Source organism: Aethalodelphis obliquidens, unplaced genomic scaffold (assembly GCF_003676395.1).
Source record: "Aethalodelphis obliquidens isolate GAN/ISIS:26980383/991018 unplaced genomic scaffold, ASM367639v1 scaffold36, whole genome shotgun sequence".
NCBI lineage: Eukaryota > Metazoa > Chordata > Mammalia > Artiodactyla > Delphinidae > Aethalodelphis > Aethalodelphis obliquidens.
The window spans coordinates 6,479,376-6,507,284 of record NW_020837980.1 but is presented as its reverse complement, the minus strand read 5'-3'; the positions used below and the strand labels follow the sequence as shown (position 1 = coordinate 6,507,284).

The window sequence follows — 27,909 nt, the reverse complement described above, 5'->3', positions numbered from 1 at the left end:
CACAGGCTCCGGACACGCAGGCTCAGCGGCCATGGCTCACGGGCCCAGCCGCTCCGCGGCATGTGAGATCCTCCCGGACCAGGACACGAACCCGTGTCCCCTGCATCGGCAGGTGGACTCTCAACCACTGCGCCACCACGGAAGCCCCAATACATTTTAAAATGTCATCACAGTATTGATTGAGAGAACTGTCAGAATAATTACACTTTTATATTGCTTTGAATTTTTATGTTAATTTTTTTAATCTCAACTATTTTTCTTGATCACCTGACCCAATATCTGTAAAGTCATCTATTTATGAAAGTTATTCTGTATTTGGGGTCAACCAGAATTTATTAAGCATCTTTCATGTGCCAGGGACTGTCACCTGCTACTTCATTTATTACACACAAAAATATCTAACTATCGATCCTGTTGAATCATTGCACATAATTTTATTTTCTCTGCTCTATAAAGTAGCAGGAAAATATTTTAGCAACTACTAAAATTCACATGCTACAACACGCTCGCATTCCACAACGTATTTAAGTATTGTCGTCAATGAGCTACTGCCAATCTATAGCTCCTCATTCATTACACATCTATTAAGATGTACAGACTGCAAACAACTGGCTACAGAGGCAGTAAATGACATATTGTCATGATTTGCTGTGTCGCTCTATTAATTCAAAGGAATAGACTCCACCTTCTGCAACACAGCTCTTTTTCCTTACAGCCATGCTCCCTCCTGAACAGGCCGAGAAGCAAACTCTGCCTCTCTCTCCCTTAAAAGTCTCAGCCAAGATTAACGTCCTTAAATTCTTTCACACAAATTCTGGCTGGAAGATGTTTTTAAATTAATCTGATCTTTGTCTTTTTATGATTCCTGAGCACAATTTGTACTATAAATAAATGCTTTCAACCTGTTAAAGAAATTAACATAAAAATAATATGTTGAAGATTGAAAACTATATGTTTTCTTTGCACTTTCTGGATTCTCTACTACTAAGGACTACAGTCTTTAAGAATGTGCTGCTTTTCTCTTAATCTTATAGTTACATACATTGTCACCCTCGCTTCTCAGCTTCCAGAAGGGATGAATATAAAACCAAGACCCTTCATTTCCTGCAGCATCCAAGGACACGCGCATGGCATTCTTCTCCAGTAAAGCGGGTAATCTCTTGTTGACAGTCAGATACTTGTTGCTTTTTATATGCAGCAGCTGTAGAAGAAAGATATGGATTACCGCCTTTATTCTTTGATCTCCTCTGCTAATTGCATATATGTGTTTATACTTATATCATGTGCCCACATAACACGGCTCGGGATAGAGTTTAAACAAAGAAGTTCTTTCCAGACTCCACAGTCACCATCTTTCTAAGCTGACTTTCTTTGGGTTCCTCCTCACCTCCATCCCCAATTCTCTTTCATAATGAAGTGAGCACATAAGGAAAACAAACCAGGGGACACTTCTGAATGATTTTCATCTACTGATAAATAATAGGATAAACCCAAGCTTTCCAAAGGAGACCAGGAGGTCCCCCCAAACTACATTCTTTCTCAATCCCTGCCTGGCCACAAAAACAGAACATATTAAAGAATAACCGAGGACCTGTAATAATGCACCTACCCACTTAGTATTATTAACCACCCCTGCCTGCAGACAGCCCTCACCCGCTGGGTGCGGAGACAGCCTGCCCATCCTAAATAAACTCTGCCACTTCCATAAGAGGACGCAATCCCACTCCTTCTCAGATGAGGGCAGAAGCCCAAGGGACATGAAGCCACAGGTATCACACAATCTATCATTAGATTAACTCATACGTCCAGGGAGCCGCAGACCCAGGGCTCTCCTCTTGTACCATCAGAGAACCGCTTTGCCAGTCCTGTGCTCTGACACTTTGCCATTGGCCGATAGCAAAACATCAGGGGATGTTATTTTTTGAAACAGCTCTATGAAACACCTCATTGTAGTATTTACAGTAAGGAAGTTGTTAAGGCCATTGTTTACTATATTAAACAGTGCCCTCTTTATGAGAGCTCATTGGAGAAACAGTTCTCTGGTCTTCTTCCGGGGAATGTTTGTGCTTCCAAACTTCTGACTTAGCTCTCTGTACGGACCTTCTATGTGAATGCTGTAATATTTTACACTGCCCTTATAGCTACTCAAGCAACAAAAAGGCTTCCAGCCAAAGTTTATCAGCCTTTACAGCATGGATTTTATAAACATGCCTCACCCTTGACTTCATTTTATTCATGCAATCATTGTTTTCCCTTTGATCCAGTTGCCTTATTTATTTCTATTAATATTTTATCTTATGTGGAATGTCTTTTTGAAAATGCCTTACATTCTTTTTGGAACAAGGTGGGGCATTCACAACTACCCAAGTAAAAAGCTAAAAGATCTAAGTGAAGCACAAGAAAGAAATGCTGCTGAGATGAATCAGTGTGTATACTAATTGAAATGGAAGAGCTAATACCTCAAGGACAGTTCCCATCTAAAAGTACAATTTGAAAACTGTCCTCCCTACAAAATGAAAACATAAAGCTTCATTTGTTACAGGTTAGTCCCATTAATTCTAAAGGACTCTTTTGTTACAGGCTTTCCCCATTTTCTTCCTTTTGATTTAATAACTTGTGCATACATCTGGATAAGCTCACTTCTTTACGTGTATGCACCAGATTTATTCATACAGAACGGTGTGCTGAATATTAACAGAAAATATCACACTGTATAATTCCCACCAAAGAACAAACCACTGTATCCCCCAATTTTAAGGCAGGTTGGCATTCTTACCAAATGCAAATTAACCATAAAATATTCACCCCTTTTAAGCAAAAGTAAATAGACACTTACTTGTATAACATTACTATATTTCACAATTTCTCCCAACAGCTTCTTATTCTCTGATTCATTTTGTTTTTGTTCCAGTTCTGCAGCATGCTATAAATTGATTATCAAATATTTAGTGTGGACGCATAGAAAACAGAGCACAATAATTGACAAAGAAATAAGGTTTATTTTAGGAACAAAGAATACAACCAAGACTAAAATAGGCGGGTTGCTTTGCTCTTGGTGCTTCGGGAGAAAGAGGGGCAATAATTAAATACATGATGATAATGTGCGATAAAAATCTCTCATTTTAATGCTGAAGTGTAGCCGAAAATATATTGAGATGCTTTTATGTTGGAAATTTCAGAAAAGTACTAGGCACTTTGGTCTTATAAAATTATTTTCAGAAGGAATATTGCTAGAGAAACCAAACATAGTAGGTAAATTTCAAAAGCCTCAAAATGCAGTTTCAATTCGAAAGTAACAGGAATTTTAATGACACAAAATAAGTTCTATTAAATTTCCACAGAGCCCAGATCAGAAACAACAGACTTTCAATGTTTTTCCAATAGTCTTTCAAAAAAATTAGGTACTATGTCAAGTAAAATACAACTGGATTTGGTATTCCTGCAGAGATTCTGGACTGGCTTTCAGTGTGATGTGAATATCTGAATTAGTGTGGCACACCTGAATAAACAGCAGAAATGCACTACCTACATTCCAGGAAATCAGTAGCCACACCCTGTAACTTAAAAGTCCTTTCCGCTTTTAATGTGTTGCCACATCTATTCTGAATCTCAGTGTACTGAGTGAAATCATTAAGCTACAGAATAGATCTTTTGTTATTGCTGTACTTGTCCTAGCCTAAACCAGACAGATGGAAGGCTGGCCCTTACCTGTAATTTCTTCAGCAAGGCTGCCTCTGTGTGGTTCCCTTGTTTAACTTGCTTGGCTTTCCAATATTGTTTCTGAGCAGAATATCGGTTCATAGGGCACACCTTAAAGAGGCAGTCTATGACAAACCAACAAACAAAAACACTGTAACTAAGGAGACCAGCATTTCTTAGACTTCCCTTATAGCCTAGCATTGGAATCTCGGAATCCCTGAGTATAAATAACATTTAAACATCATCTAGCCCATACTCCAGTCAACTGTTAAATTATCCCTATAACATCCTTTTTAAATAATCATTTAGCCTGTTAAAATACCACCTTTTTCATTAATTTATAGGAAATCACAGCTAGCATGATTTATAAAGAAATCAAACCAATGTAATCATTATAAAGCACTTCTTAATTATAATAAGGTGCCTGGACTTAGAAAGTCAATAGAATGAGATTAGTGCCTTTCACTGCCTCATCTGACCTTGCACAATTAATTACTTATTCATGGTATGTATCTTTGACAGCCAAAGTGATGGAAGAAGTAGAAACAACCACAGTAATCAAGCAGTCGCATTTCAGTCATCTATTCCCCAAGCTTCCACATACCTGGGGTGAACATGGTGTAGACAGCTGAGACGCAGTATGTTATAAGGGAAAAACAAAGCAAAACAAAAAAACTAAATCAAGATTATAGTCCTAACTCTACTACTAAATATCAAGTTAGGAAATCATAGTGGAATAATATAGTTAGTGATATCTCTAAGTCAAAAAACAAATTTTTTTTCTGTTTAATGAGGAAAATGAAAGTTTGACTAAACAAAGGCCTTCATATGCTAATGATTCTGTACATTTGTGGAATGGATAACACACAATCTAGAATAAAGGTCAATTCCGAATACTCTATAATAAAGGAGTATTGACATAGAAGATCTAAACATTATTTTCATTTTTCTCACAAAAAATTGTAAGAATTCTATGTAACAAATTTACCTTGTTTTGACCGATGTGTTAATATTTACAATCATTCCCATTTTTCAAGCATGTTTCACAAAAATAAAATTCAGTCAGCTCAAACATACATTTTAGCCACGTTCTTGACTATATTATATGTGCACTCATTCTTTTATTCTCTTTAAAATTAATTATAAAATTAAATGAGATGACCTCTTTTCATATCTCACTATTTATGGTTCTAATGGCACACATGACCAAGAAATATGACCATACATTTTTTAAGGAATTTTTCAAAGTCAGAAGAAATAATGACTTTTCTCCTATAGCTTGTAATTATAAACACAAGTTCTATTGATTACCTCCCACCTACACATACAAAGCTATAGAAAACATTATTAACTTCTGGTCTAAAAGTTACTTATGTGGATGAGTAAAGATTTTATAACCAACAGAAAACAGACACCTGCTAACTGCTGAAAGTTGGTTGAGAGACTGTTAGAATTACAGTAGGTTACAGGAATCATCACTTAGAACAACGGTGTGAAAACCAAATAACTGGACCTGAAAACTGTTTTTCTTGACAACATATTTAATTAGCCCTAGAAAATATTTCCATATATTAGTATCTACAAAGAGAATACACAATTTTTCAAGCGCACATATAGAGGTTGTTTACAGATAGCTCCAAAAGAGTACTCCCAATTTAATACAGCAGGCTACTTAGACTGTCCTATATCAGGCAAGTGGCCAAACTCTACATTGTTTAGTGCAGCAAAAACACAAGTCCATATTCAAGTAGAACTGAACTCTATAATCTGCAGTCTCTACTTCTGACTTCCTTTAACTATGAAAAGAGAAAAAAAAAATGTGTTCTTCTCCATTACTTCAAATTCCTAATTAAGTTCATTAGGAAATGGTCTTTTTTTTTTTCTTCTTTTTTTTCTTTTGGCTGCATTGGGTCTTCGTTGCTGCACGTGGCTTTCTCTAGTTGTGGCGAGCAGGGGCTACTCTTTGTTGAGGTGCGTGGGCTTCTCATTGCGGTGGCTTCTCTTGTGGCAGAGCACAGGCTCTAGGCACGCAGGCTTCAGTAGTTGTGGCACGCGGGCTCAGTAGTGGCTCACCAGCTCTAGAGCACGGGCTTCAGTAGTTGTGGCGCACAGGCTTAGAAGCTCCGCGGCATGTGGGATCTTCCCAGACCAGGGCTGGAATCCGTGTCCCCTGCACTGGCAGGCCGATTCTTAAGCACTGCGTCACCAGGGAAGCCCAGGAAATGGTCTTTTGACAAAGAAAATATTTGTCCTAAATTCTAGACCAACCAGTAGCACTCCTAACTAGTGGTATCCTTAGGTAACTAGGAAAGAAACTGGGTGTCGTGATCCTCGTCATCATAGCTAAAGTGATTGTGAAGCGAAGTTCAGCATCCAGCCAACTAAGGTTTAATGCTTAGGTTGTGCCTCTGGGTGCTGTAAGGCTCAGACCCTGTCCTCAGAAGCTCTCAGTCTAGCAGGTGAAACAGGCTGAAGTTTTTCAATGGGGCTCTGGAGAAGGTGCTGTGTGGTTCAGAGATGAATGTGACCTTTCACATTCTTTAGGGGAGGGCAGAAAAGTCTTCCAAAAAAGAAGGCACAAGTCAAGTGTTAAAGAACCCATACTAATTCAGCACATTCGCAAGAGGGTTCAAATGCTCAGAGGGGAGGGGCGTCCCAACCAGAGCCCATGGCCGGTACAAGGGCAGCGAAGGAGAATGCCCAGGGACCTGCCAACCGTGCCAAAATACGACAGCCCCAGCTGCGAAATGAAATCGGTGAGGCTGGCTGAAATCAGCCTCTGCAGAGTGCCATGTTCTAGGTTAGAAGTATGCACTTCATCCCAGGGAAAATGCGAACTCTTATACAGGGGTTTCAGCTCTTACAGCACGTGAAGGGTGATGTGAACACGAGGCAAGAAACCCAGCACAAAAGCCAACTGCCAGTGTGATGAGAGCCAGGGAGGATCTGAATCTGGGCGTATGGGAGTTCTAGGGTAGCTGTAGATTTAAAAACAAAGCAGCAGAACCAACAGGCTTGGTCTTATCTCTTAGTGTGGGGTGGGGAAGGGCGAGGGAGAGAGAGAGTGAGGATGGCCAAACAGGCTTCCATCCACTCCCTCTGAGACACTAAGGCTTAGATTTCCACAGCCCTTTCCATTTTCAGGGCCTCAGCTGTATGGCTCTCCTCAGCAACACTCCCCAGGAGGCATCTCATTTTGTAAATAACCGATCTGTTTCTGTGTGGCAACTAATATCACAGGAGTATTTTGGTTGACAGGAGGGAACCTAGGGCATGCAGATGTCTGTAAAAATGCTTGTGGTGGTGGTGATTGTGACAGGTGTGTGTGTGTGTGTAATTCTCTGCCTCCTTTGGAAAACTTTTTAAAAAATCTACTGGTCTTGGACTAGTCGCGTATTTTGTCTGATTCTAAATTTACTACATAATAAATGCATTAATAATACCTGCCACGCCTAGTTCATAGGGCTGCTGAGATGCGCAAAAAAGAAAATCTGTGAAACTACTCTGTGAACTTGAAAGGCCTATTATAAATGTTAAATGTAAGGTATTATTATCAATATTGCTTCATTCATTCAGCGATAGTTTCACTGAGGGGTGACTAAACCCTTACGGAGCTCTCAGCAAAGAGCTTCAATAAGTAGAGTTCTTGGATTGAACGCAAACATAACCCAAAAGTGCCCAATTCGTGACAAGGTGTTCGCCCCTTTGTTTTAAGATACCACGATGTGTTTTTGTATACAGTTCTTGAATTCCCTGAAACAGCATGGCAGGGAGCAGAGGGTGAAATCTCCATGACCTTGTAATATCTTTTAAAATATGCAGAAGCAATCACTAGCGCCGGCATGGATGCAGCCTTTGACGAAAAGCCTGTGTTTCTCTGGCATGCAGGAACCCAGAGCTATTCACACTCCTCACCCTGCTTCTAGAACTAGCTCTCTAGAATCCCTTAGTCAGCTCATTCTCTAAAGTTAGAGATGTATAAACTGCTAGGAAAAAAGGTCTTGGGGGGGGGGGTTTCTAATTAAAAACCTGCTCAGTGTCATTTATTAACTAGGTAACAACAATCTTTTCAGCATTTCAAGACTCAAAGAATAATAAAAAAGGCAAGATTTGCTTCATAGAGCAAACACCAAAAGCACAAAGAGAAGGAAGTAATTTGAGTTAAATTTTTTAAAAGCTTAACCTTAAGAACTACGGCCAGCAATTTCACAGAATTACATAAGTTTAGGAAATGTTAGAAATTCGACAAAACGAGCTATGTTCAGTCGGGCAATATGCTAAAAACAATGTCTCAGAATTAGAGCTGGTTTTTTACAACCGTGGAAGGAAACCAAGCCTCCCAGAAGTGCTCGTGTTAAACTAAAAGATCTGCTGGTATCTTTAACCTGCGAATAAATGCTAGTGGAGGGAAGAAATATGAAAGCCATTCAAATGGTGTGGAGCACATAATCCATGGTATATAACCCTGTAAATCAAAGAACTAACCTTCTCACGCGATTCCATGTACGTCTGGAAAGAACCCAGTCTAAAACTCCACTCACAATACCTCACTAAATAGTTCTGAAACGTTTTGCTTTGTATGTATACAAGTACTTCGTAAAATATTTGTATCTAAGGCAGCTTCTGCACCCCAGAAACTGACTACAGGACTCCATTCTGGGCTATTATATAGGATGTTCAAGTTATGTAGCTGCCAGCAATTTCCTTTGGTAATGGTGGAAAGAAAACTTTGTTTCATTTCTCCTCCCTCCAAAAGATGTTGTAAGATTTTTTTTTTAATTTTTTGATGTGGACTATTTTTAAAGTCTTTATTTAATGTGTTACACTATTGCTTCTGTTTTTGTGTTTTTGGTTTTTTGGACCCAAGGCACGTGGGATCTTAGCTCCTTGACCAGGGATCGAACCCGCACCCCTGCTTTGGAAGGCAAAGTCTTAACTACCGGACCGCTAGGGAATTCCCCAGATGTTGTAAGATTTAAATGAGGCAAGACATAATTAAACCATCAGCAAATGCCTGTCACAAAGCAGCCTCTTCCATGGTAGCTTGTAAAATTATCTCATACTGATTACAGGGAACGTGGTTGCCAAGGGCTTTATTATCTCCACATGGAGAAAGGTGAGGAGGGAGGAGCTTTCCTTTTTCTCTTTTTCATATAAACAGGATGGAGCAGAATTCCATGAAGACAACAGAACCTTCCCAATGATAAACTGGAAAGTGGTAACAAAACTCTCCCTAGGGTCAGGGACAGGCAGACAAGGGGCCACTAGACACCAGCAATTAGAATTCAGAGTTGGTCAGGGGAGAGGTACACATTCATTAGCCAAAAATGTAACTGTAGCTCTCTTTTTGTTCTTCAGTTTCTCTAAGAAATGCATCCTGAAATACAGTGTGTGTATAGAACTCTTTATGCTTAGAGTGTGTTTTTAAAAGGAGTCTGTTTTGTTTATGCATGGAAATTTCAAACCAAACATCTACTCCTTTGGTCATAGTCAAAAGCAAGTACAGAAAGGGTATGTAAGAGGCAAAGTGTCCTCTAGAATGTTACAAAGGCCAAAGAAAATTTATTGCGGTTGTTAGCAAACATTAAAATTTATCACAATACGGCTGGACGACCATGAATTATTTATCACAATATGGCTGGACAACCAATATGGCTGGACGACCATGAATTATTTATCACAACATGGCTGGACGACCAATATGGCTGGACGACCATGAATTATTACAGGATAACTTCCTCTAAGCAAAAGTCAGCTATTTTACTACTCAAGAGGGAGAGAAACGGCCTTTTGTAATTACAGGCTTGTAGACTGCGAACATGTTAGAACTCGAAGGGGCCCGAGATAAAATCCAACCTTTCCCTTCTCTGAGATAAACAAGCAAAACCTCAGAGTGAGTTGCCTTAGTCATTCATGACAGACTCTCTAGATTAAAATAATTTATAAATATGAACAAGTTCAACCACACATAGCATGCTTGAAAGCCCTGACAAGTGACTGTCTGGCCCCTTGGTGGCAGGGATGTTAATACCATACTTTGTAAGGACCTACTGTAGAGCACAGGGAGCTCTACTCAATGCTTTTTACTGGCTTATATGGGAAAACGATCTTAAAAAGAGTGGATGTATGTATATGTATAACTCCTTCACCTTGCTATACACCTGAAGCTAACACAGATTGTAAATCAACTATACTCCAAAAAAAACTTTGAAGTACAAATTGAAAAAAAATTTTAAATACCATACTTGGTTTGCTCATTACAGATTACTGCCATGGAGCACTTTGTGAACTATATAGAGTACTACATATTGATAATAAAGATCATTTGATCCTCACAACACCCTTGAGATTTAGCCAGGATTATTTTCTCCATATTCCAGAGAAGGAAACTGAGACTCTTCTTAAGTCCACACAGTTGGTAAGGAAATGAGCTGGAACTTGAACTGAGATCCTCTGATATATATCTTTATCTATCTACATCCATAGATACATAAATATCTGATATCTAGATAGATAGATAGATAGATATAAAAGAGTTGTAACACTTCAAAAGAAACATTTATGTTTTCTCATGGGAAATATGCCACATGTGCATATACAATTAATGGTAAGACATCAATAGGAATGTTATAAAATCTTAGTCTCAAAAACATTAATTATCTGATTCCTAGATTAATGGCTAAATACTCAGAAACAAATGAAACTTTCTATTTTGCTTCCGTTGGAGTGAGGCAGAAAAACTAAATCCAAATGCACCAATGCTAATTTTCATTCTTGTCAAGTTGTAAATTTTAGCATTAAGCAAACCATTACATTAGACATAAGTAGAAATCGCTATCAGAACATCATAATGTATAATTTTTCAATTAATTTTTCCCATCCTCAAATTATCATATTAACAGTGATAATCAAAAAAAAGTGTAATAAGCAGGCTGATTCCAAAATCAAAATACAAGTCTCCAAATCCCATTACACAAATATTAAGTCTGAAAGAGAAGAAATGCAAGTAAATTTATATATACATAAATGTGTGTGTCTATACATATAGACACATACATACACAATACTTACATATATAATATATTTTATATATGTTTACTTGTATTTTCATTTATAAGTATATAATATACTGCCATAGTGTCTCCTACGTATCAGGGGTGGTCACATTCCATCATTTAATTCTTCTAAAAACCCTCTGAGGTAACCATTAGCTTGATAAATGAAGAAAGAAAAACTCTAAACGTTTTAAAGATCTATCCTAAAGTCTCAAAACTAGTTTTAAGACTTAATCCAGATCAATCTCTGTCCAAAGCCCATCTTTGTAATTTCATAGAAGACACTCCATATTTATGAAATTAAAACATAAAAAAAATATGTACTTCACATCCATTAGAACAGTTAATTTTTTTTAAAAGAGCAGAAAATAACAAGAGTTGGAGTGAATGTGGAGAAACTGGAACCCTTGTGCATTGTTGGTGCGGATATAAAATGATGCAGCCGCTATGAAAAACAGTATGGCAACTTCTCAAAAAATAAGGTTTGATCATAAGATTACCATATGATCCAGCAATTCCACTGCTGAGTACACAACAGAATTGAAAGTTGAGTCTCTTATGTTCATAGCAGCATTATTCACAATAGACAAAAAGTAGATGCAATACAAATGTCCATCAAGAGATGAATGGATAGGGCTTCCCTGGTGGCGCAGTGGTTGAGAGTCCGCCTGCCGATGCAGGGGACATGGGTTCGTGCCCCGGTCCGGGAAGATCCCACGTGCCGCGGAGCGGCTGGGCCCGTGAGCCATGGCCGCTGGGCCTGCGCGTCCGGAGCCTGTGCTCCGCAACGGGAGAGGCCACAACAGTGAGAGGCCCGTGTACCACAAAAAAAAAAAAAAAAAAAAAGAGAGAGATGAATGGATAAACAAAACGTGGTATACATTTACAATGGAATATTATTCAGCCATAAAAAGAATAAAAATTCTAATACATGCTAAAAAAGTGCATTTAGGTACATTCACTGAAATTAAAACACACAACATGATAGTCTAGCTTTCCCTGGTTTCATACTTCTAGAGACCTGAATTTCTCCTATAAGGGCCCCAAAATGTATGAAAAAGAGACTATCCAAGTATCTGTAACTATGACTTAATAGAAGTAACAAAGCAGAAAGTTAGAAACAGTGGGCAGGGAATTTTATGGCCTCAAGGTCTCCACTTGGAAAGTCCTAATTTTCGAATAGCTGAACAACTAAATTCTTAAGACAGGTAAATTCACTTTATAGAGATAGGCTTTTTAAACCAGTTTTAGCATTGCAATAATAACTACTGGCCTAAAATTTTTAAGTCAAACACAAGATATTTTATGCCATGTTACAGTTATGTAATGGAGACTTATGTAATATTTAGATTGAAGAATTGCTCACCGTCCATTGTCTAGCTACTAAATTAATTGCTATTCTCATCTGGAAGAACCAAAACAAAATCAGTTTGTTGTGCTAGGTCCTCTGTGAGCAGATATTTACCCATAAGAACAAAAAAAGATCATAAAGTCCTAATCATCAGTATTACTGTAGATTTATGCCCAAGTGAGACTAGCTTTTTGTTGCTTATTATAACCATAAAGCATCTATCTCTATAAATAATTTAGCAGTCAATGGACAATAACTTTAGAGAAGTGTTTTAAAAACTGTAATTGTGAAAACCATGTTTCAAGTCAATGTATTTGGTTCAATCAGCCATTTTTGAATGGAATGGAATGGAGTGGAATAGAATTGAATGGAACAGGAAGGGAAGGGAAGAGGAGTAGAGGACACTGCAATAGCAAGTAATCTTTTCAAGAAACTTGTTTCTGAGGGCCTACTGTAGAGCACAGGGAACTCTGCTCAATATTCTGTAATAACCTAAATGGGAAAAGAATTTGAAAAAGAATAGATATATGTATAACTGAATCACTTCACTGTACACTGAAACTAACACAACACTGTTAATCAACTATGCTCCAATATAAAATAAAAAAAAATTTTAAACTCTGAAAAAAAAAGAAACTTGTTTCTGGGGTGTGTGTGTGTGTGTGTGTGTGTGTGTGTGTGTGTGTGTACATGCTGGATTACAATGTGAAATGTACAGTATTCCATACTGAGAGTTGCAATAAAAAGTGTCTGAGGACTTCCCTGGTGGCACAGTGGTTAGGAATCCGCCTACTAATTCAGAGGACAGGGGTTCAAGCCCTGGTCCAGGAAGATCCCACATGCCATGGAGCAACTAAGCCCGTGCACCACAACTACTGAGCCTGCTCTCTAGAGCCCACGAGCCACAACTACTGAGCCCGCGTGCCATAACTACTGAAGCCCACGTGCCTACAGCCCATGCTCCGCAACAAGAGAAGCCCCGCACCACAACGAAGAGTAGCCCCCGCTCACCGCAACTAGAGAAAGCCCGCGCACAGCAACGAAGACCTAACACAGCCAAAAATAAATAAATAAATAAATTTATTTTTTTAAAAAAGTGTTTGAAAGTCACTATTCTAGAGGGCTATACATGTATATAGGTTAGAGTTAAGGGAACTGAAATATTTTAAAAAAACAAATAAATATAAAGAGAGGAGAGGAGGAGAGGGGGAGGGGGAGGGAGGAGAGGAAGCAAGGATGGGAAGGAGGGAAGAAAGGAATGGAAGGAGGGAGGGAGGAAGGAATCCTGTGCTCAAGAGGACAGAAAACTGAGACTACTAAGGGACCTTCTTTTTGCTCTATAATTACTTTTGAAGTCCAGTTTTACTTTGAAATAAAAACTATCCTTTTATTAACTGCCCCATCAAATTTTTATATAGCCAATTACAATGAAACTGGAAGATGCCCTTTTAAATATATCTTCCTCCTTTTCACCTCCACTCTAGTTAACCTCTACCTTTACTCCAGTACCTATCCATCAAATGGTATCTTTCATTAGTTAATATGTTTGCATGTAACTCTACATTCACAACCTATTATCTGGTATATGGAAGATGCTCAGCATCTGCAGGGGAAACACCTGCCAAGTTGCCTGAGAAACAATCATTAGATTTCTGCTGCGAAAGGTTTCAGTCTTTTTTGTATCCTGTTAAAATGCAAAAACCTGAGAAGGGAACACACTAAGATCCTGATTCTCAGTTTAAAACTGGAGATGGGTTGGTGCTGCAGGTCTGGGGAAAGCACCTTTTACATTACCAACGCCTGGGAAGGATGTGAGGAAAGGGCTGCATCAAATTTTCCGATGGCGCAGACTGGGGAGGAATAACTAATTTGACAGACAAAATCTAGATTTTAAATAATCTCTACAGGACAAACATCAACACAATTAAACTTCAAACAAACATACAGTTCTGCATTTAAATTCAGAAAAATTCAACTGCTTCAGTATGTGATAGACTTCAATTCAACTTCATATAATTATAGTGACCATTCAGCCCTGTGTGCCCAGGACAATTCTGGTTTATGCCTGTTACCTGTGCCTAATTATTAATTGTGTCCTTTTTCACTCTCAAAAGTGTCCTGGTTTAGATGATAAAGTATATGCTCACCCCAAATATAATAAATGAATACCGTGATGTGGCAGCTGGAAAACTGATGGAGGCATTTTAGACTTACTCATGGAAGAATGGAGCCCCAACCAGAGAAGCAGGGACACACCCAGAATATTAGGCTCAATTATAGACACCTTGGGACTTCCCTGGCAGTCCAGTTGTTAAGACTCAGCGCTTCCAATGCAGGGGAGCAGGTTTGATCCCTGGTTGGGGAACGAAGATCCCACATGCCGTGTGGCCAAACAAAAAAAAAAATTATAGATGTCTAGAATATTGGGCTCAATTACAGCTGCCACATTTTAAGTGGCATCCTGACAAAATAGCCTGTATCCAAAGTTGGGCAAATGGGAAAGCAGGCATAATATAGAAATCATGTTGTTTGAAGAACAATGGTTGGAAGTGGAAAACACTGCCCAACACAGGAAAGAAACAGTAGGCGTAATCTTACTTTATAAAGCTGAAAGGCGAAGACATTTTTTTCTATACTAATTCACTGTCAATTAGTTCAATGTAAGGAAAATCTTGCCACCAGTTGGAAATGTCCAAAAAATACAAATTAATCACAGACAGGTGAACTTTTACAATAGTGTTCAGGCAGAGGCAGATGAGAAATGCTGTAGAAGGGATCTTGCATTGGGAAGACAGCCCCTTCCAAATACTACTTACTACCTTCTGTTTTATGACGGGAATTGTGGCAGAGATGATTGGCATGAAAGGGTAGAGTTCATGTCTAGTATTTACTGATAAAAAGCTCAGACGGCTCACCTGCCCCAGCTGTGTTTACCACGTTGTGGATGGGTCTGGAATCTCACTATTACAAGGACCAGAAAATTGCAACCTTGGATCTTATAAGCCTTCTACTATTAAATATCTGTCAGTACTAGGTTAAAATACTCAAAGTTAAAGCACTACATAAATATCCATTATTATTACTTCCAACTTTACATTCCAGATGAGCAAATACAGTTGTGTTTATTATATCTTGGAGTTTCAGAAGCATGATGCTTGTTGTGATATTCTGTCACTTAAGTTTTTTAATTTCATAAGATACTCCCAGATGAAAAGAAGATGAACAGAAAACTAAAGTTTAAAGAATGATAACCAAGAAATACCCTCTCCCCACAAAACACACACACACACACACACACACACACACACACACACACACTCTCTAATAGCAGCTAACACTGAATGGTCAAGCACTATGTACCAAGCACTATGATAAGAGCTCCACGTGGATTCTTTAATCTTCACAGAAAAATAAGAGGCAGGTCCTACTATCATTCCCATTTTACAGATGGTGAAACTGGAGGTTGAAGGTTAGGTTCTGCCCAGGGTCACAGAGTTAAACAAGTGGCGGAGCTGGGATTCAAACACACACCACTAACTTCAGAGTCTGTGCTTTTATACACTGAAGGTGGAAAGGACACACATAACCCAGCTATGTTGCACGTTTGGCAGTAAGGGCAGTAGATATTGAAGAAGTGGGAAGTGGCAGAAAGTAGGCTGGACATGAGCCTGCTTTTCAGAAGAAGGAAACTGAAAGACGGGGTGACAGAGAAGCTGCTGCAGAAAACAGGGCAGGGGAAATCAAAGCATGAGGAGGCATTTTCTTCTCCCTGTATTTTTTGTCGTCTCCTTCCACTTTTCCTCTTCCCTCCACAACTGTAAATTTTTTGTTGTCCTCTTCCTTCACTTCCTAGGTTCTCTCTCATTCCATCTCTCTTTTCAGTTTTGTCTAGTTCTTTTTTTCTCCTAATCATTTTCTTCCTTTCATTTTACTCTTTCCCCAATGTTTCCTTTATCTCTTCTCTGAACTTTCTCTTTACTTTTCTTTTTTTCTTTCTTTCTCTTCCTTACATGATTACAAAGTTGTGCTTAAGAGGTATTATGATTTTCCTTGGATAAGATTATACCTTTTGTATTTCAAATAAAATACAGATGAATTGGACACTTTCTTATCAAAACTCAACTTAAAATTAACTTGCAAAAGTAAAACATATATCTAACAAGGGCTTGGATCCAGAATAGAGAAAGTATTTTTACAATGCAATAAAGGAACACATACAACCCAACAGATATGAACAGACACTCCACCAAAGAAAGATACATGGAAGGCCAGTAAGCACAGGAAAAGATGCTCAGCATCACTGGTCATTAAGGAAATGCAAATTAAAACCACAGTCACATACCACTACACACCCCCTAGAAAGGCTAAAATAAAAAAGAATGACAACATCACGGTGGTGAAGGTGTGGAGCAACTGGAAGCCTCGCACATGGTACATACATACATGTATACACACCCTCATTCATGGTACGAAGCAAATGGTTTGGCAACTGGAGAGAACGTTTTGGTAATTTCTTGAAAAGTTAAACATATACTGAATATATGATTCAGCAATCCCCATTCCTAGGTATTTACTCAAGAGAATTAAAACACATATCCACACAAAGCCTCGTACACAAATGTTCATATCAACGTTATTCATAGTAGCCACAAAAACAGGGAAACAACCCACCTCCAAATGTGGTAGTATATCTCTACAACGGAATGCTACTGAGCCAAAAAAGAGGACTGAACTACTGATACACACAAGAGCATGAATAAATCTCAAAAACTTATACTAAGGGAAAGAAGCCAGACACAAAAAACTATACACCATGTGATGCCACTTATATAAAATTCTAGAAAAGTCAAACCTAGAGCATCCACAAGAAAGTCAGTGGTTCACCTGGCACTGGGCTGGGGACAAGGATTGACTGCAAAGGGGCAAGAAGAATTTTTTTTGCGGGGAGGGCGGGACGGTGATAGAAGTATGATTATAGTGTTGGCTGCACAACTGTTACCAAAACTCATTGAACTGAGCACTTAAAATGGGTGAATGTGATTGTATGTAAGTTATTGTGCAACAAAACGTCAACAGATTTGTAGACAGCCCTCAACTGCTTACTTTTCTATGGATCAGTGGTGTCCCATAAATATTCTTAAGATAAAAGATAAACCTTGGACTTCCCTGGGGGCGCAGTGGTTAAGTATCCACCTGCCAATGCAGGGGACACGGGTTCCATCCCTGGTCCGGGAAGATCCCGCATGCCGCAGAGCAACTAAGCCTGCGAGCCACAAATACTGAGCCCGCGTACCACAACTACTGAAGCCCGCCCGCCCTAGGGCCCGTGTGCCACAACTACTGAACCCATGTGCCACAACTACTGAAATCCGTGCACCTAGAGCCCATGCTCCACAACAAGAGAAGCCACCACAATGAGGAGCCCGTGCACCACAACCAAGAGTAGCCCCTGCTCACCACAACTAGAGAAAGCCGCACGCAGCAATGAAGACCCAACACAGCCAGAAAAACAAGTTAATTAATTAAAAATAATTTTTTTAAAAAAAGATAAACTTTGAGGACATAATAAGGACTTGTTTTTGTTGTTTGTGTTGTGGTTTGCTTGGTCTGGGAGGAAGAGTTAGACGGGGTGACTTGTCGGCTACATAACAGGCTCTAGCTGCCTGCCCTGCACCTGTAGGCTCTCACACATACTCGGCAGTTGACTGATAAGGCACACCCAGGGGTGCACCTGGGAGATCTGGTTAAACCTAGTGAGACACATTTTCCTAAACATGCCACACAATGAAATTGAGGCTTATTCCAAACTTTAATTTTAATTTGGAGGAAAGAACAGCCTGGAATACCTTGTCCCACCTGAAAGTGAGGGACACAGACTGAGTCACATCAAAAGGACTTGACGAGGGATGAGGCTTGTTGCGAAGTTCTCAAATACCAGCAGAACTGAAAGAATGAGGACTTCAAACAAGCCTCATCCTTGAGCAAGAATGAGGCTACCTGTGCATAAAGGTTAATGACTAAATTGGATTAAAGCACATCAAATACGTTAAAGTCCATGAGTTCATAGTTACAAGAAAAATACTTATTAGGACTCTTTGGAGGTCAGGGTACCAACTCATTACTCTAAATACGAGGGAGTAAAGGAAACTAAGCATTAAAAGAGAAAGACAAGAAAAGAGGAAGGTAAAACAGCACATATGCAGCGTATACACAGAAGCATGTCTGTGCTGCCCTGCAAAGTGGAAGGAGCAAGATGCACCGCACTGCATAATGTGATCTCAGGGCTGTAAAAACAAACACATCTACACCATGCTTGACAAAAACTCCAGGACGATAAACTATTAGCCTTGAGGAATGGAAATGAGCATTGCAGAGGAGGGAAAATTATTTTCATTTTGTGCTTTTTATTAATTTTATAAAAATTTTAAGCCAATCATTTTTTGAAACAAAAATTTTGCATTTTCCAAGAAAAAGATCTAACTTACTGTGGACTGCTTAACTGGCCACTTCATTTAGTCCACACATGTTCTTTTCCATGGAACTCTGTGATTGAGTGGCACCCAATTATTCGTCCATGAAGAAAAGGTGAGACAGGAAACTCTACCAGGCTGAGGAGGGGAAGGCTCCTGGTGAGGGAGGAAGCTGGAGGCGTGCACACCGAGCTCCGAGGCCAGCGGCACCTGCAGCCAGGGCAACGCCTTCTCAGCCTGGGAGGGTCCAGTTCAACTGCAATGTACCCTTTTTAATCTCCAGTTAAGGAGCTGAACAGGAGTGGTGAAGGATACAATTAGAAAAGTTCTCAAATGCTAGCAGAACTGAAAGGATGAGGACTTCACAACAATAACAGTGACTTTGTAAGTGCTAGTAATTCTTACCCCTTCTGTCAACGAGATGAGGATCTCTGCATTAGCCAGTGTTATATCTGTGACTATATGGTCCTTCCTATGTGCACATCAGTTGACAATGACAGCTTGGAATAGAAGATCTTAAAGAGTAAGAGGAAGGCTGAAGAGGACTGATATTTTTAAGGTATTACAAAATTGAGAAGATTCTTTTTTTAATACTTTATTTTATTTCATTTTATTTCATTTCATTTCATTTGGCCATGCCGTGAGGCATGCGGGATCTTAGTTCCCCAGCCAGGGATTGAACCCGTGCCCCCGGCGGTGGAAGGGTGAAGTCTTAACCACTGGACCGCCAGGGAATTCCCCAAAATTGAGAAGATCCTTAACCTAGGAACCAAGAACACACAGTTGGATGGGATTCACGGAGGTTCACAAATCCCACAAAGGTGTAAGATAAATTGTGTATGTGTGCGTGTGTGTGTGTGTGTGTGTGTGTGTGTGTGTGTGTGTGTACATTTTCTATGGGAGGGCCTATAGCTTTTATCAGATTCTAAGAGGGATCTAGGGCCCTCAAAACCCGTAGTGACCATTACTGTAAGGTAATGCACCATTATAAATTATCTTAGGCTCTCAAGCTGGTAACTGTACAAACATAGTGAGCCGTAGGCAGGCATGAGCTAAGCTCTGCTTTGTTAATCAACAGGAGAAAAAGTATATAAGGAGAGGATTGTTACAAGATGCTTTTCACAGAGACTAGACAGAAGAAAAGTCAGTCCTAAATGTGTGCCCAGGCAGGGAAGGACTCCTGCAGCAGGTTGGCAAGAAGCCAAGGGCATGCCCAGCACCAATGTGAATAAGCACACTGGAATGATGCGGAAAGACAGATGAAGAAGGATGGCCTAGCAACATCACTTCTGTGTATTTACCCAGGAGAAATGAGCTCTTTTTCCACCAAAAGACATATAAAGAATGTTCACAGCAGTATTATTCACCATAGCCTCAAACTGGAAACAATCCAAATGTCCATCAATCGGAGATAGATAAATTGTGGCATGTTCATAGAATAGAATCCTAAAAAGTAATGAAAAAGAATGAACTGCTGCAACATGCAGCAACAAAAATGAATTAATTACACAGACATAATGTTGATCGCAAGAAACCAGCCACACGAGGATGTACTTTTCACTCCTAGGTCTATACTCAAGAGAATTGAAAACATGTGTCCCCCACAAAAAACTGTACATGAATGTTTATAGCAACATTATTCATAACAGCCTAAAATTGGAAGCAACCCAAATTTCCATCAACTGAGGACAGATAAACAAAATATCGTATATTCCCACAATTGGGATATTATTCAGGAGTAAAAAGGAATGGTTTGCTGATTCATGATACAACATGAATAAACCTTGAAAATATTATACTAAGTGAAAGAAGCCAGTCACAAAAGGCCACATGTTATATGTTTCCATTTATATGAAATGTCCAGAATACACAAGTCCATAGGGACAGGAAATAGATTCGTGGTTGCCAGGGGTAGAAGTGGGGGAGATGGGGGAGTGACTACTAATACTTACATCTTTTGGGGATGTTGAAAAGTTCTGGAATTAGAGAGTGGTGATAGTTGCACAAATTTGTAAATATACTAAATAACACTGAATTGTGCACTTTAAAATGTAAATTTTTATGGTATATACATTATATCTCAATTTGAAAACTTAATTAAAAAATACTGTGGGGCTTCCCTGGTGGCGCAGTGGTTGAGAGTCTGCCTGCCGATGCAGGGGACACGGGTTCGTGCCCCAGTCCGGGAAGAGCTCACATGCCGCAGAGTGGCTGGGCCCGTGAGCCATGGCCGCTGAGCCTGCGCGTCTGCAGCCTGTGCCCCGCAACGGGAGAGGCCACAACAGTGAGAGGCCCGCGTACCGCAAAAAAAAAAAAAAAGAAAGAAAGAACAGAAAAGAAAAAATATGAAAAGCAGCAAGGGAAAAACAACAAATAACACACAAGGGAATCCCCATAAGGTTAACAGCTAATCTTTCAGCAGGAACTCTGCAACCCAGAAGGGAGTGGCAGGACATATTTAAAGTGATGGAGGAGAAAAACCTACAACCAAGATCACTCTACCCAGCAAGGATCTCATTCAGATTTGATGGAGAAATTAAAACCTTTACAGACAAGCAAAAGCTAAGAGAATTCAGCACCACCAAACCAGCATTACAACAAATGCTAAAGGAATTTCTCTAGGCAGGAAACACAAGAGAAGGAAAAGACCTCCAATAACAAACCCAAAACAATTAAGAAAATGGTCATAGGAACATACATATAGATAATTACCTTAAATGTAATGGATTAAATGCTCCAACCAAAAGACATAGACTGGCTGAATATATACAAAAACAAGACCCGTATATAAGCTGTCTAAAAGAGACCCACTTCAAACTTAGGAACACATACAGATTGAAAGTGAGGGTATGGAAAAATATATTCCATGCAAAGAAATCAAAAGAGAGCTGGAGAAGCAATTCTCATATCAGACAAAATAGATGTAAAAACAAAGACTATTACAAGAGACAAAGATGGAGACTACATAATGATCAAGGGATCAATCCAAGAAGAAGAAGATATAACAATTGTAAATATTTAGGCACCCAACATAGGAGCACCTCAATACAAAAGGCAAATACTAACAGCCATAAAAGGGGAAATCGACAGTAACACAGTCATAGTAGGGAACTTTTAACACCCCACTTTCACCAATGGACAGAACATACAAAATGAAAATAAATAAGGAAACACAAACTTTAAACGATACATTAAACAAGATGGACTTAATTGATATTTATAGGACACTCCATCCAAAAACAACAGAATACACATTCCTCTCAAGTGTTCATGGAACATTCTCCAGGATAGATCATATCTTGGGTCACAAATCAAGCCTTGGTAAATTTAAGGAAATTGAAATCATATCAATTATTTTTTCCAACCACAATGCTATGAGACTAGATATCAATTACAGGGAAAAAAACTGTAAAAAATACAAACACTTGGAGGCTAAACAGTACACTACTTAATAACCAAGAGATCACTGAAGATATCAAAGAGGAAATCAAAAAATACTTAGAAACAAATGACAGTGAAAACACGATGACCGAAAACCTATGGGATGCAGCAAAGGCAGTTCTAAGAGGGCACTTCATAGCAATACAATCCTACCTGAAGAAACAAGAAGCATCTCAAATAAACAACCTAACTTTACACCTAAAGCAATTAGAGAGAGAAGAACAAAAAAAAACCCAAAGCTAGCAGAAGGAAAGAAATCATAAAGATCAGATCAGAAATAAATGAAAAAGAAATGAAGGAAACAATAGCAAAGATCAATAAAACTAAAAGCTGGTTCTTTGAGAAGATAAACAAAATTGATTAACCATTAGTCAGACTCATCAAGGAAAAAAGGGCGAAGACTCAAATTAGAAATGAAGAAGGAGAAGTAACAACTGACACTGCAGAAATACAAAGGATCATGAGAGATTACTACAAGCAACTCTATGCCAATAAAATCGACAACCTGGAAGAAATGGACAAATACTTAGAAATGCACAACCTTCCAAGACTGAACCAGGAAGAAATAGAAAATATGAACAGACCAATCACAAGCACTGAAATGGAAACTGTGATTAAAAATCTTCCAACAAGAGCCCAGGACCAAATGGCTTCACAGGCGAATTCTATCAAACATTTAGAGAAGAGCTAACACCTATCCTTCTCAAACTCTTCCAAAATATAGCAGAGGGAGGAACACTCCCAAACTCATTTTACGAAGCCACCATCACCCTGATACCAAAACCAGACAAGGATGTCACAAAGAAAGAAAACTACAGGACAATATCACTGAAGAACATAGATGCAAAAATCCTCAACAAAATACTAGCAAACAGAATCCAACAGCACATTAAAAGGATCATACACCATGATCAAATGGGGTTTATTCTAGGAATGCAAGGATTCTTCAATATATGCAAATCAATCAATGTAATACACCATATTAACAAACTGAAGGAGAAAAACAATGTGATCATCTCAATAGATGCAGAGAAAGCTTTTGATAAAATTCAACACCCATTTATGATAAAAACCCTGCAGAAAGCAGGCATAGAGGGAACTTTCCTCAACATAATAAAGGCCATATATAACAAACCCACAGCCAACATCATCCTCAATGATGAAAAACTGAAACCATTTCCACTAAGATCAGGAACGAGACAAGGTTGCCCACTCTCACCACTCTCATTCAACATAGTTTTGGAAGTTTTAGCCACAGCAATCAGAGAAGAAAAAGAAATAAAAGGAGTCCAAATCAGAAAAGAAGAAGTAAAGCTGTCAGTGTTTGCAAATGACATGATACTATACATAGAGAATCCTAAAGATGCTACCAGAAAACTACTAGAGCTAATCAATGAATTTGGTAAAGTAGCAGCATACAAAATTAATGTACAGAAATCTCTTGCATTCCTATACACTAATGATGAAAAATCAGAAAGTGAAATTAAGAAAACACTCCCATTTACCACTGCAACAAAAAGAATAAAATATCTAGGAATAAACCTACCTAAGGAGACAAAAGACCTGTATGCAGAAAATTATAAGACACTGATGAAAGAAATTAAAGGTGATACAAAGAGATGGAGAGATATACCATGTTCTTGGATTGGAAGAATCAACGTTGTGAAAATGACTCCACTACCCAAAGCAATCAACAGATTCAATACAATCATAATCAAACTGCCACTGGCATTTTTCACAGAACTAGAACAAAAAATTTCACAATTGTATGGAATCACAAAAGACCCTGAATAGCCAAAGCAATCTTTTGGGAAAAAAACGGAGCTGGAGGAATCAGGCTCCCTGACTTCAGACTACACTACAAAGCTACTGTAATCAAGACAGTATGGTACTGGCACAAAAACAGAAAGATAGATCAATGGAAAAGGATAGAAAGCCCAGAGATAAACCCACGCACATATTGTCACCTTATCTTTGATAAAGGAGGCAAAAATATACAGTGGAGAAAAGACAGCCATCCAATAAGTGGTGCTGGGAAAACTGGACAGCTACATGTAAAAGAATCAAATTAGAACACTCCCTAAGACCATACACAAAAATAAACTCAAAATGGATTAAAGACCTAAGTGTAAGGCCAGAAACTATCAAACTCTTAGAGAAAAACATAGGCAGAACACTCTATGACATGCGTTCATAAGATCCTTTTTGACCCACCTCCTAGAGAAATGGAAAGAAAAAGAAAAAGAAACAAATGGGACCTAATGAAACTTAAAAGCTTTTGCACAGCAAAGGAAACCATAAGCAAGATGAAAAGACAACCCTCAGAATGGGAGAAAATATTTGCAAATGAAGCAACTGACAAAGGATTAATCTCCAAAATTTACAAGCAGCTCATGCAGCTCAATATCAAAAAAACAAACAACCCAATTCAAAAATGGGCAGAAGACCTAAAAAGACATCTCTCCAAAGAAGATATACAGATTGCCAACAAACACATGAAAGAATGCTCAACATCATTAATCATTAGAGAAATGCAAATCAAAACTACAATGAGATATCATCTCACACCATTCCGAATGGCCATCATCAAAAAATCTACAAACAATAAATGCTGGAGAGGGTGTGTAGAAAGGGAACCCTCTTGCACTGTTTGTGGGAACGTAAATTGATACAGCCACTATGGAGAACAGTATGGAGGTTCCTTAAAAAACTAAAAACAGAACTATCATATGACCCAGCCATCCCACTACTGGGCATATACCCTGAGAAAACCATCATTCAAAAAGAGTCTTGTACCAAAATGTTCATTACAGCTCTATTTACAATAGCCAGGAAATGAAAGCAACCTAAGTGTCCATCTACAGATGAATGGATAAAGAAGATGTAGCACATATATACAATGGAATATTACTCAGCCATAAAAAGAAACGAAATTGAGTTATTTGTAGTGAGGTGGATGGACCTAGAGTCTGTCATACAGAGTGAAGTAAGTCAGAAAGAGAAAGACAAATACCGTATGCTAACACATATGTATGGAAGTTAAAAGGAAAAAATGGTCATGAAGAACCTAGGGGCAAGACGGGAATAAAGACAGACCTACTAGAGAATGGACTTGAGGATACGGAGAGAGGGAAGGGTAAGCTGGGACAAAGTGAGAGAGTGGCATGGACATATATACACTAGCAGACGTAAAATAAATAGCTAGTGGGAAGCAGCCGCATAGCAACGGGAGATCAGCTCGGTGCTTTGTGACCACCCAGAGGGGTGGGATAGGGAGGGTGGGAGGGAGGGAGACGCAAGACTCTAGAGATATGGGGACATATGTATATGTATAACTGATCCACTTTGTTATAAAGCAGAAACTAACACACCATTTTAAAGCAATTATACTCCAATTAAAGATGGTTAAAAAAAATACCAAGGATTAATAAAAACAATGAAAATAAAAGAATAAAAACCCTAGAGCCATCTTTGACTCCCATCTCTTGTACCTCATGTCCAAAATAATAAAACCCCTATAAGGTTCTCTTTTTTTTAACCCACTGGAATAGATACAATTTTATTTTTTATTTATTTTTGTTGTTGTTGAAGTATAGTTGATTTATGACATTGTGTTAGTTTCAGGTGTACAGCAAAGTGATTCAGTTAACATATATATATATTGATACATCTATTCTGTTCCAGATTCTTTTCCCTTATAGGTTTTTACAAAATATTGAGTAGAGTTCCCTGTGCTATACGGTAGGTCCTTGTTGGTTATCTATTTTATACATAGTAGTGTGTGTGTGTGTGTTAATCCCAAACTCCTAATTTATCCCTCCCCGCCTTTCCCTTTAGTAACCATAAATTTGTTTTCTATGTCTGTTTTGTACATAAATTCATTTGTATCATCTTTTATATTCTACTCATAAGCAATGTCATATGATATTTGTCTTTCTCTGTCTGACTTACTGTGCTTAGCATGATAATCTCTAGACCCATCCATGTTGCTGCAAATGGCATTATTTCCTTTTCTAACACCATACACAAAAATAAACCCGAAGTCGATTAAAGACCTAAATGTAAGACCAGATACTATAAATCTCCCAGAGGGAAACATAGGCAGAACACCCTTTGACATAAACAGCACCAATATCCATTTGCATCCGTCTCCTAGCGTAATGGAAATAAAAACAAAAACAGACAAATGGGACCTAATTAAACGTAAAAGTTTTTGCACAGCAAAGGAAACCATAAACAAAACAAAAAGAAACCTACAGTATAGGGTTTTTTGGGGTTTTGGGGTTTTATTTTGTTTTTTTTTAGATGTTGGGGGTAGGAGTTTTTATTAATTAATTTATTTATTTTTGCTGTGTTGGGTCTTCGTTTCTGTGCGAGGGCTATCTCTAGTTGTGGCAAGCGGGGTCCACTCTTCACCGCGGTGCATGGGCCTCGCACTATCGCGGCCTCTCTTGTTGCGGAGCACGGGCTCCAGACTCGCAGGCTCAGTAGTTGCGGCCCACGGGCCTAGTTGCTCCGCAGCATGTGGGATCCTCCCAGACCAGGGCTCGAACCCGTGTCCCCTGCATTAGCAGGCAGATTCTCAACCACTGGGCCACCAGGGAAGCCCCTACAGTATACGTTTTACCTTTAAAATGTATCTAGAATCTGCTTTCTTACCAACTCATCGATCTGATCCAAATCACCACAATCTCTCTCCTGGCTACAGCAACACCTTCCTAGCAAACCTCCCTCTTTCTGCCCCTCTGACTGTTGAGTCTCCAGAAGGCAGGGGAGAGTGAATCCACTGAAACACAAGTCAGGTCCCACAGCCTCTGCTCAAAACCCTCCAGTGGCTCCAGTCTTTCGCCTCCACCATCCCCAAGGACTGTCCTGACTTCACCTGCCACCCCCAGGCCACTCCCAAGGTCCCCGCCAGCCACCCTACCTGCTTGCCACCACTGGCACTTAACCAGGACACCTCCACCTCAGAGCCTTTGGCCTTGCTGCTCCCTCTGCCTTTGCCTTTTCCCCAGAATTTCTGCATGGTCAACTCTGACTCCCACCTTAGGCCTCTGCTTAAATATCAGTGAAGCCTCCCCTGGCCCTGTAAAAATAGCACCCCTTTTCCAGCCTGCATTCTAGGCTGCCCTGCTCTATTTTTCCACCTAGCGTGTCACCACCTGATAAATGCCTGGCACTTAGTAGGTGCTCAATGAATGTTTCCTGAAAAAATGAACACACACCCATGAATAAAGGAATGAAAGAAATGAATAAAAATTAGTGATATTAATCCCTGGATGTTGAATAAAATCCCACAACCTTTGGTACAATCTGAATTTTTTTTATCATAAGTATGGATTAATTGGACCATAAACGAAAGACATAAGGCACAACCACAGGAGCCTGCAATTTAACTGGATCCTACCCATGATATGCCTAAAAAGTAAAACAAAAACAAGAAAGCACAAAGAAGTGTGTTGTCTTTCCCTGAAAGTGGTTGCTATGATCTTTTAAAAGGAAAGTGTGAGCATAGAGGAAATAAATTTGCAGGCACAATGTTATTATTCATTTAGAGATTGCCCGGAAAAGTTCTCTGTTAAAAAGTTAGGCAAATGGTGGCAGGTGCCACTTCTTTGAGCTAAAATGTTTTTGTGAAAGTGAGAGATCCTTCCCAGGTAGCAGAATCATAAACGTTCTCACAGGTCACAGTAGGCCCATCCTGCCCACAGGTTAGTTGTAGCTTTGCCGGAACGGGCAGGCTTTGATGTGATGCAGGAACGGCAAACAACAGACCTCCCGTGCTCCTCGCCTGCCAGATGAAAACATGGTAACAGAAAAGAGACCGGGTGCTTTTGCCTTTTATCCTTGAACAAACACAGACATAAAGCAGCTGTGACTTCGCTAAGTGCAA

General features: G+C 39.2%; 1 protein-coding gene across 4 annotated transcripts in view; it reads right to left on the bottom strand.

The window, feature by feature from the left end:
* Positions 1–27,909, bottom strand: part of ITPR2 (inositol 1,4,5-trisphosphate receptor type 2) — a 526,334-nt gene that overhangs the window by 417,918 nt on the left and 80,507 nt on the right. For all 4 annotated transcript variants that reach the window (XM_027129402.1, XM_027129406.1, XM_027129405.1 and 1 more), the window contains exons 3-5: positions 3,709–3,824; positions 2,837–2,923; positions 1,043–1,201 (exon numbers count right to left, since the gene is read on the bottom strand). In XM_027129402.1, the coding sequence (XP_026985203.1) occupies positions 1,043–1,201; positions 2,837–2,923; positions 3,709–3,824 (362 nt within the window). The remainder of the gene's footprint in view (positions 1–1,042; positions 1,202–2,836; positions 2,924–3,708; positions 3,825–27,909) is intronic.